The 10,144-nt window shown below is 52.4% G+C and overlaps 1 protein-coding gene across 1 annotated transcript; it reads right to left on the bottom strand.

The window, feature by feature from the left end:
- Positions 1-550: 550 nt before the first annotated feature.
- Positions 551-1,141, bottom strand: LOC103245316 (large ribosomal subunit protein eL42-like). The gene has a single exon (XM_038008878.2). It carries the CDS (start codon positions 866-868, stop codon positions 602-604), a length of 267 nt encoding a protein of 88 aa, XP_037864806.1. The 5' UTR covers positions 869-1,141; the 3' UTR covers positions 551-601.
- Between the last annotated feature and the right edge of the window lie 9,003 nt (positions 1,142-10,144).

The following is a 10,144-nucleotide window of genomic DNA, read 5'->3' on the forward strand; positions in this document are numbered from 1 at the left end:
ATGAGTGCAACAGTTTTTTCTCCTTGGTCCTCTAAGTTCCTGTGAGTCCTGCCGGGCCAGGAAGTCTCCATTTGGGGCATGGCATTGGGATCCCAGTCAACAGCCCTAGACTTGTCCACAGGCATTGGGGGTGGGTAGGAGGGTTGGAAAGGCAACGGGGAGGGGTAGGAGGGGTGAAGCCTTCAGGCTTGGGGTGGCTGGGAGGGACAGTGAATGCCCCAGGCAGGCCTATACTCTGGGGGGCTCTCTTGGTTATTCCAGGCCAGATAGTCCCCAACACACATGTGTACTCCAGGCTGCACGGCCCAGTTGGGAACCTTCCCCACCCCTTAGGCTTCCTTTCTCTAGAAGCACTGGGCATTGCTGTGCCCATTCTGCACTGGGTTCTTCATATTCACAGTCAGTTGATCTGCCTGATTATCCCATGATGTGGTTAATGGTTATCCTCATTTTTTTTTAAAAAGAATATCACTGTATTTATTTTCCTACAGGTAATTTTTCTATGGCTTCAACATTTTCTCTTCAAATTAAAAGAAAAATTTCCCAAAGTTTAGAACTGGATCACTTGGCCCTTTCTCTTATCTCCTTCCAGTTCAAAATGCTAGCATCTCTTAATGGCCAGCATCCTCTTGGATCTGCAGGTAGGCTCAACACATTCCAGCCTTAGCACAATCTTCTTTGTGGTCTTAGCCTTCTTCTGGAAAATTGACTTTGTCTGTCCACCATAGCCACTCTCCTTCCGATCACAGCGCCTCTTTCCCTGGGCATACAAGGAATCCTTGCCCTTCCTATACTGTGTCACTTTGTGAGGCTGATGCTTACCACACATTTTACAGAAGGCGCTTCGGGTTTTAGGTACATTGACCATCTTTGCAGCAGGGCTGTTTTGTCTATATGATTAAAACAAGAAACTGCGTCCAAGACCTTCACCTCGCACAGCTCTCCCCTAACAGGAAAGGGCCCCCCCAACAGGAAAGGGCCCCCCCTTTTTTTTTTGAGACAGAGTCTCCCTCTGTTACCCAGGCTGGAGTGCAGTGGCATAATCTCAGCTCATTGCAACTCTACCTCCTGGCTTCAAGTGATTCTCCTGCCTTAGCCTCCAGAGTAGCTGGGACTACAGGCGTGCGCCACCATGCCCGGCTCATTTTTGTATGTTTAGTAGAGACAGGCACTCGCCATGTTGGCCAAGCTGGTCTTGAACTCCTACCTCAGGTAATCCAACCACCTTGGCCTCCCAAAGTGCTGGGATTACAGATGTGAGCCACCACGCCTGGCCATCCTCTTTTTTTTTTTTTTTTTTTTTTTTTTTTTGAGACAGGATCTTACTCTGTGGCTCTAGCTGGTGTACAGTGGTGTGATCATGGCTCACTGCAGCCTTGACTTCCTGGGCTCAATGATCCTCCCATCTCAGTCTCCTGAGCAGGGACCACAGGCACATGCCACTACCATACCCAGCTAATTATTATTATTATTATCATTTTTTTGCCGGGGGGAGAAGGGGTCTTGCTATGTTGCCTAGGCCGTCCTTGAACTCCTGGGCTCAAGCAATCCTCCCACCTCGGCCTCCCAAAGTGCTGGGATTACAGGCGAAAGCTACCTTGCCTGGCCTTATCCTCTTTTTTTTTTTTTTTTTTTGAGACGGAGTCTCGCTCTGTCACCCGGGCTGGAGCGCAGTGGCGCAATCTAGGCTCTCTGCAAACTCTGCCTCCCGGGTTCACACTATTCTCCTGCCTCAGCCTCCTGAGTAGCTGGGACTACAGCCACCACACCCGGCTAATTTTTTGTATTTTTAGTAGAGATGGGTTTTCACTGTGTTAGCCAGGATGGTCTCGATCTCCTGACCTCATGATCTGCCCGCCTCGGCCTCCCAAAGTGCTAGAATTACAGGCGTGAGCCACCACGCCCGCCCTCATTTTTTATATCTGTGTAAACTGAGCCCCAGAGAGATGAAGTGACTTGCCTGAGGCAGCACAGCTAAGAAGTAGCAGAAGCAGGATTTGAACCCAGGAAGACAGGGCACCAATCTCAGCTCCCAGCCCCTTCAGCACAGAGTGAGGGTCCCATGCCTTTTACTCCACCTCATCCTTCCAGCCTCAGGAGCACATTCACAAGTACAGGGAGGGCCCCTCTTCTGTTCTGTGAGGCCTGCATCAACTTGTCATGGGGTGGGAAGCCCAGCTTCCTGGTGGAATCACATCAGGTCATAGTGACAGAGTCCTGGCTCCCCAGGGACTGGCTCCCAGCCACAGCTCTGGGGGCTGGGATAGCACTCTATACCACTGAACCTGCAGCACAGGGCCAGCCAGTCATGGAGCCCCTCAAATCCATTGGTGCACTGGGGGCCAGAGGGCTTGCAGGAGTGGATGAGAGGTGGCTCAGCCTTGGGTAGGCCCTGGCTGAGAAATAAAGAGGCCGTTCATGAGTGCAGATGTGGTTCCGGTTGGCTGGGCCCCAGGGAGCCTGAGCAGGCCTTTCTTGTCTGAACCCAGATCTACTTCTTGGGTTCGTGAGTATTCCCTACCGCTGCCCTCAGCCCCACAGCCTGGCCAAGCAGTGGGAGCAGTCTCTCAAGTTGCCCTGAATGCCTTCGCGGGCCTCTTGCCTTCAGGAGTTGCGTGCTGCACCTTCTGGAAACAAACAGGGATCATGATACCAGGCGGGGCTAGGCTGCCACTCCTGCCCTCCCCCTGGCTGCAGTCAGATGTCAGCGTGCAGCACCGGGGGTGTGGGTCACAGGAAGGCCCTGTGGGCCTCTGGAGGGTTCTGCTCAGGAGAAACATCATGGGCAAGGAGGACTGTGCAGGGGCCGCAAGGGCCCCTCCGATGGCCTGTTAGAGATGGGGAGCTGTGGAGGTTTCTGTGTCCCTTCCTTTTAACTGAACAACCCCGGCTGGACACAGTGGCTCACGCCTGTAATCCCAGTACTTTAGGAGGCCGAGGCAGGTGGATCACCTGAGATCAGGAGTTCGAGGCCAGCCTGACCAATATGGTGAAACCCTGTCTCTACTAAAAATACAAAAAAAATTAGCTGGGCATGGTGGTGGGCGCCTGTAGTCACAGCTACTTGGGTGGCTGAGACAGGAGAATATCTTGAACCTGGGAGACAGAGGTTGCAGTGAGCCGAGATCTCACCACTGTACTCCAATCTGGGAGACAAAGTGAGACTCTCTCTCAAAAAAAAAAAAAAAAAAAAAAAAATTGAACAACCCCTTTCCAGGCCTTTTGTCCCCATTAGGAGTGTCCTGTTGTGTTCTCTGGCTACTGCCCCAGAATTAGGTTAGGAATGGGGACAGAACTGGGCCTGGGAGCTGGGATTAGAATGGGCTGGGATTGGGATGAAGATGGGCTAGTCTGGGCTGGGCACAGCTGGGGATGGGGGTGGCAGGCTTGAAAGCAGAGGGTTTTACTGGAACGACTGTCTATCCCCTGCCCCCTCTGCATTGAGCCTGTCAACGTGAATGATGAGATTCAGGCAATATGATTAAATACTGAGTTTATTGGAGTGCAAAGTTTGAGGAGGGCATAAGCTCCAAAAAAATGGGGTCCAAGTTGCTCTGAAGTGAAGAGATTTGAGGGTCATTTATATAGGCAAGGATGTAAACAGGATTACATCATTTTTCACACATAGTTACAGCAATTGATTGCTTATAGGCAGTGTTTCTTTTTTGGGAAATGTATATTTGATATTCCACATTAAGGATATAATAGTCAAGGGGTCTTTCATCTCAGTCAAGGGGTCTTCTATCTCAGGGACATCTGGTCTAAGCCAGGAACAAGGAAGGAAATTAATTTATAACAAAAGGTCAGTAATTAAGAGGTCAAGCTCTGTGACTCAGTCTCCAAAGGCAATCTTCCTCAGAGCCTAGTAACTGTTATTTTCATTCTTGTTGTTTTGTTTGTTTTGCTTTGTTTTTGTTTTTGAGACAGGATCTTGCTCTGTCTCCCAGGCTAGGGTGCAGTGGCGCAATCACAGCTCACTGAAACCCTGACCTCCTGGGCTGGGCTGAAGCAGTCCTCCCACCTCAGCCTCCTGAGTAGCTGGAACTACAGGTGTGCATCACCATGCCTGGCTTCTCTTTCTTTCTTTCTTTCTTTCTTTCTTTCTTTCTTTCTTTCTTTCTTTCTTTCTTTCTTTCTTTCTTTCTTTCTTTTTCTTTCTTTCTTTCTTTCTTTCATTCTTTCCTTCCTTCCTTCCTTCCTTCCTTCTTTCTTTCTTACCTTCCCTCCCTCCCTCCCTCCTTCCTTCCTTTCTTTTTCTTTCTCTCTTCCTTCCTTCCTTCCTTTCTGTCTGTGTGTCTTTTTCTTTATTCCTTTCCTTTTTCCTTCCTTCCTTCCTTCCTTCCTTCCTTCCTTCCTTCCTTCCTTCCTTCCTGTAGAGACAAGGTCTCACTATGTTACCCAGGCTGGTCTCAAACTCCTGGTCTTCAGCAGTCCTCCAGCTTTGTTCTCCCAAAGTGCTAGGATTACAGTTGTGAGCCACTGCACCTGGCCCCTAATAACTTTTAAAAGCCCCAAACAGATGATCCAGTTCCTTCAGAAGCCTTTGGAAAAATGGCAGAATGAGGAGGTGGTTTTGGCTTTCTGGACTTCACAGAACTTCTTCTCAGAGAAGGGAAAGCAGACTTCAGCCCCACATTGTTGGGAATAGGCCCCCAAATCTGGCCATAAACAGGCCCCCAAACTGGCCATAAACAAAAAATCTCTGCAGCACTGTGAGATACTCGTGATGGCCATAATGCCCATGTTGAAGGTTATTGGTTTACTGGAATGAGGGCAAGGAATACCTGCCCCACCCAGAGCAGAAAACCGCTTAAGGCATTCCTGAACCACAAACAATAGCATGAGCAATCTGTGCCTTAAGGACATGTTCCTGCTGCAGATAACCAGCCACAGCCCATCCCTTTGTTTCGGCCCATCCCTTTGTTTTAGTAAATCTATAATCTAGAGAAACAATGCTTATCACTGGCTTGCTGTCAATAAATATGTGGGTAAATTTCTGTTTGTGGCTCTCAGCTCTGAAGGCTGCGAGTACCCTGATTTCCCACTCTGCACTCTATATTTCTGTGTGTGAGTCTTTAATTCCTCTAGCGCTGCTGGGTTAGGGTCTCCACGACTGAGCTGGTCTTGGCACCACATCTTCTCAGAGTCCTGCCTGCTTCTTAGGAATTGACCTGAGGAAGGAGGAACACGGGTTGAGGCTTACTGCCTGCCGGGCCTGATCCAGTGGCATTAGAACACTGGGCACCTGACCCCACCACAAACTTGGGGACACAATTCATCATCCCATAGTCAAAGACCCTGGAGCTCAGAGAGGTTAAGAAGCTTGCTCCAAGTCCCACAGCCAAGAGTGGCAAGTTGGGATCTGGGCCTGGATTAGGTGGCTGGTGCTGATTTTGTCACCAGAGTATCCCTAAGAAGGCGATACTAATCCAAGCAAGGAGACACTAACAGAGGTTGTCAGCATGAGGAAAGTGACGCAGTGGTTTCCCAGCAGTGAGACTTTTCTGGAAGGAGTTAGAGGTCCATGCTGGGGTCAAGCGCTGCTCCAGCCAAGCCTCCTACCCAGCTGCAGGGCATTTACCTGGCTCCTGCCACTGGGGTTCTAATCTCATGACTGGCCTTGGCTCAGGGTCAGCCCCAAGATGCCTTTCAGTCTGGGGGCTGTGGTCAAGGCTGACTTCCGGCCTGTCTGGGTCACCTGCACCTCTCACCTGTGCTGTTCACACTGGTTCCCTGGGCCTGACCTATGTTCCCTCCACCAAGCCCAGGCTCACCTTCTGCCCTGTGCCACCGCTGCTGGCTTCCCACCAGTTGCTCTGTTGCTCACCACACCACCCACCTCTTGCCATCATCTCCGGAAGCTGGGGGCTGTGACCATTCTTGTCCCAATGTTAAAGATGGGGAATCTGAGCTCAGCAAGAGGAAGCCTCAACCTCCCCTTACCCCAGAGCCACTCCACTGTGACACAGTGCCCATACGTCCCCTGCCAGCACCTCACCTCTCCTTTCCTTTCTTGGCAGGAGGCTCTCTCTGACCCCACCAAACAGGCTGTCCCCTACCCCTGCTCTCAGCTCTGGCAGCCTCTCCAGCCAGAGCCCATAATCCAGCCACTTGCAGCCTACCATGGGTTGGGTTGGGGGGCATTCTACTCTCTTCAAGAGCTGAGGGACTGTCAGGTGAAAGATGGATGCCAGGGACTGAGGGGTCATTGCGGGGGATGCCGGAGAGACCCAGGAGGCCCCGGATGGAGGCCTGAAGGGATAAGCTGAGCTTTCTAAATCCCTGGCTGTGCCAAAGCCACCCACGGGGACTTTCCGTTACTGACCTAACCTCAACTGGATTTGGGCATCCTCCTGGCTTCCCCAGCCGGCCAGGGAGCACCAACTAGGCAAAGATGGCTGAGGAAGGTGTGTGTGGAGCTGACACGGGGGCCCCGGTACTACCGGAGAAACCTTGTCCTGGGTGGAGACCCTCTTATCCCGGCTCCTTACCCAATTCCCTGGGGGATTCTTTGGTTCCCCTGCCCTATGCTGGGGTGCAGACAGGCCACCTGAGGCCTTGCCAGCCTGGACTTGCTCCAGCTCTGGGCCCTGAGGTCATGGAGACCTCCTGAAACCCTCCCCAGGGGAGCTCTTCACAGGCAGACAGGCTCGATGAGGTGCTAATTACTGAACTAATTGGAGCCTGAGCTACAGATGGCCTGGTTGACAGGAGGTGGGGACTGCTGGAGCAGAGAGGGCTGCGGAATAAGGTCTGGAGGGAGGATGAGGGAGCCCAGAGCTGGTGCAGGGTGGGCTGTGTTTGTTCAGGAGTTATTGATTTATTAGCAATGATCAGCTCTTTGAAATGCGTTCTGGTCTCCTCCATATCTCTCCTGGCCCTGGGTTTCTCTCTGGGAAAAGATCGGTGTTCTGAAGCCACTGCTTGCTGGGAGGGGTTCATCAAGAACTTGGGGGCAGAATGTTCTGCTCTGGTGAGTGACCCGAGCCAGGGGGAGGCCCACGGCCTGTCCTGAGGATTCCAGGCCTGCTGCAGCCAGCAGACATGGCACCGGGTGGTCTTGGAGATGGCCTGTGATAACAGTGACACCACTGAGCCGGGTCACCTTGGAGGGTTCTGGGGCTCACCCCACACCTGGCTCTTTTGGACTTTGGCCTGCTCCTGCTCCTCTGTGAATAGCTGGTAAGGGGCCAATGACTCTAGAGGACTCACAAATTGAAGATGAGACTGTCTGCTCCCTGGAATGAGGGTAGGGGAGCTAGTGAGTCTACCTTGCTGCATCCAGAAAGGAAAAGCCTAGCACCCTCTCCCCTCCCCCAGACTTCCTTCTTCACAGCCCACCCTTCTGGCACAAGTCATTCTTGGCACACTGGACCCAGGGAAGACTTTGGTCACATTGGGCCAGGCCCCAACTCTCAGCAGGGTAGCATGTGGCTGTCACTCACCCATCTCTAGCCCCACTGGCTCCCCAGGGCTCCTGGCACACTGCATGCACTTTCTCTGATCTTCAGACCTTTGTCTGGCTGCCTCCAGCTCTGGCCCCTGGGCTGCTTTCTGCCTAGTCAAGTCCTCTCCACTCCACAGGCAGGCTCCGGGCCCATCTGCATCTCAGGCTGCGCATCTCAGAAGTGACCTTCTGCCTGACCTTCTGCGGCATCCTCTGCCCCCGCTCCTCCACACTCCACACGTGGCCCAAGACCCATTCTGTAGGTTATGAAAGCTGGGAGGCTAACCCCCTACCCACTCTGAAGACTTGTCTACCTCTCTCCCAGAATGCTCTGAGAACTGAATGAAGTGATGGATAGGAGAGGACCGTGGCAGTAACCGTGACAATTGCTCCAATTGTATGAGTGCCTATTTCTGAGCCAGGCATGGTGCTATGTACTTTCTGCACAGGTCTCCTCATAGTAACCCTACAGGGCTGGAAGTTTTCCTATACCCACTTCTCAATGAGGACACTGAGGCTCAGAGAGGCCACGCAACTGATTCAAAGTCACACAGTTCCTAAGTGACAGTCTGGGGACTCCAAAGTCACCATCTCTCACAATGGGAAGGGGGCTGTTGTTATTTTTTTGCCAGCCTGTTTCCTTCCTCCTTTCCCCTCCCTCCCTGCCTGCCATCATCTGCCTGGTGAGTTTGCATCACTCCTAGAGCCCAGGGGTCCAATTAGGGGACTCCCCCAGGGAAGCTGACTGAGGCAATCCCTGCCCCAAGGGGGCCTCCCTGAGCTGAAGTTTTAATTAGTCATCACTGCTCTTCCTGAAACTCTGACCTGCCCATGGCTCTACCATCTCAGGCTGGCCTTGTGGCAGGAGGCAGGAGGCAGGAGGCAGGACTGGCGTTCAACCCAGCTGCACAGCAGAAGCTGCCCTGGCAGAGCAGAGAGATGTGGCCGGGCTTCCCTCCCACACGGCTCTCTGCATCCACCTCAGCATCACCTCATTTAATTCAGTAAATGGATTACAAAATAAATGGACTAAGTGATTTCATCCATTAAATATATTAAATATATTAAATGAGCTAATATTTGTGAAGCATTTTAAACAGTGTCCAGTACATAGTAAAGACTAGGAGTGTTTGTTAAATCAAAAAAACAAGTCAGCAGGGATGAGGGGAACAAGGTACCGCATAGGACCCAGAGCTATTTTTGGACATAAAGATGGCACATTCCTGGGTCGCTTGGCAATGGTGGGTGGCCCATGTGTGGGCGGTCAGCATCTGTAATCCTGCCCCTGCAATGTGGGAAGCTTGGGGTGTGCAGGGAGGGAATGGATGGGTATGTGCCAGGCACTGCACTGAGCATTCATGCCCTGCAAGCCGTCTTAAGAGATGGGGTTAGAATCCCATTTCTCAGAGGAGATGATCAAGGTTCACAGAAGCAATCAACACGTCCACAGCCGGCACGGTGGCTCACGCCTGTAATCCTAGCACTTTGGGAGGCCAAGTCAGGAGGTTTGCTTGAGGCCAGGAATTTGAGACCAGCCTGGTCAACATGGCAAAACCCCATCTCTACAAAAAAATTAGAAAAATTAGGTGGGCATGGTGTGGTGATGCACACCTGTAGTTCCAGCTACTTGGGAGGCTGAGGTGGGAGGATCACTTGAGCCCAGGAAGTGGAGGTTGCAGTGAGCTGAGATCGCACCATTACATTCCAGCCTGAGCGATAAAGCCAGACTCCATCTCAAAAAACAAAAAACAAAAACAAAAACAAAAAACAAAACATGTCCAAGAAAGCACAACCCCGAGAGGTAGGGCAGGATTTATTGTTTATTGTCATTATTATTTTTGGTTTTCTTTCTGTTTGCTTGTTTTTGTTTAGGGCAGGATTTAGATCCAAAGCCTAAGCCCTGCACACCGGAAAATCTGACTCCTTATATCCCTCCCACTCCTACTCAGGACACAGGGTGGCCGGCAAGAAGACCACAGGGCCACACCACCAGACGCAAAAGGGAGAAGGGTGCCCTTCTCTGTTCCCACTCAGCTTCCCTTCAACCTCCAGGAAACCTGAGGGCTCTGAGTATGACTATTTGTGTTGAGGACCCAAAACTCCCTTTTCTGGGGCCAGGCTGTGAGTCTAAGGCGAGATAATAACAGGGAGTTTCTGAAGCATTGCCCCCCTACTCTGGTGAGCAGGAGGCCTCCTGACCGTGACCCCAGTCTCCCACCCTGCTTGACTGCTCGCCTCTCGCCTCAGCAGCAGTGCTGCTGTGCCAGCCCTGAGGCAGAGCCAAGCCCTCCTTGGACGCGGTTGCCTGGTAACCAGCCCTAAGTGACGGAAACCCCAGCGGGCCGCTAATGAGGGGGCAGCAGCCAACCACCTGGCCAGACCCAGCCGCCTCAGCCAGCCTTAGAAAGCCTTCCACGATAGTCCACCTGGCCCGCCCACGGTAGGAGGGGAGGGTGCCCTAGCACTGGGGGAGGGGGCACGGTGGGGCAAGGAGGAGCTGGATTGGCAGCCCCCCAAAACCTTTGAACTGGGGATCTGGGGGAAGGTGATTCCCAATGAAGGCCAAGGCTTGACCAAAGCGAGGGGGGGCACTGGGCTGGAGTCAGGGTTGTGGGTAGGGCGTGCCCAGGCCCAGGCTCCAACCACCACTCTGGAAACAGCTGTGATGGCTCTGCCCAGGGCGCCGAGGCCGGGGGA

The sequence above is a fragment of the Chlorocebus sabaeus genome, chromosome 26, assembly GCF_047675955.1.
Source record: "Chlorocebus sabaeus isolate Y175 chromosome 26, mChlSab1.0.hap1, whole genome shotgun sequence".
In the NCBI taxonomy this organism is placed as follows: Eukaryota; Metazoa; Chordata; class Mammalia; order Primates; family Cercopithecidae; genus Chlorocebus; species Chlorocebus sabaeus.

Coding starts and splice junctions, on each gene's coding strand:
- LOC103245316 (XM_038008878.2), bottom strand. CDS start 868: ATGGTCAATGTACCTAAAACCCGAAGCGCCTTCTGTAAAATGTGTGGT.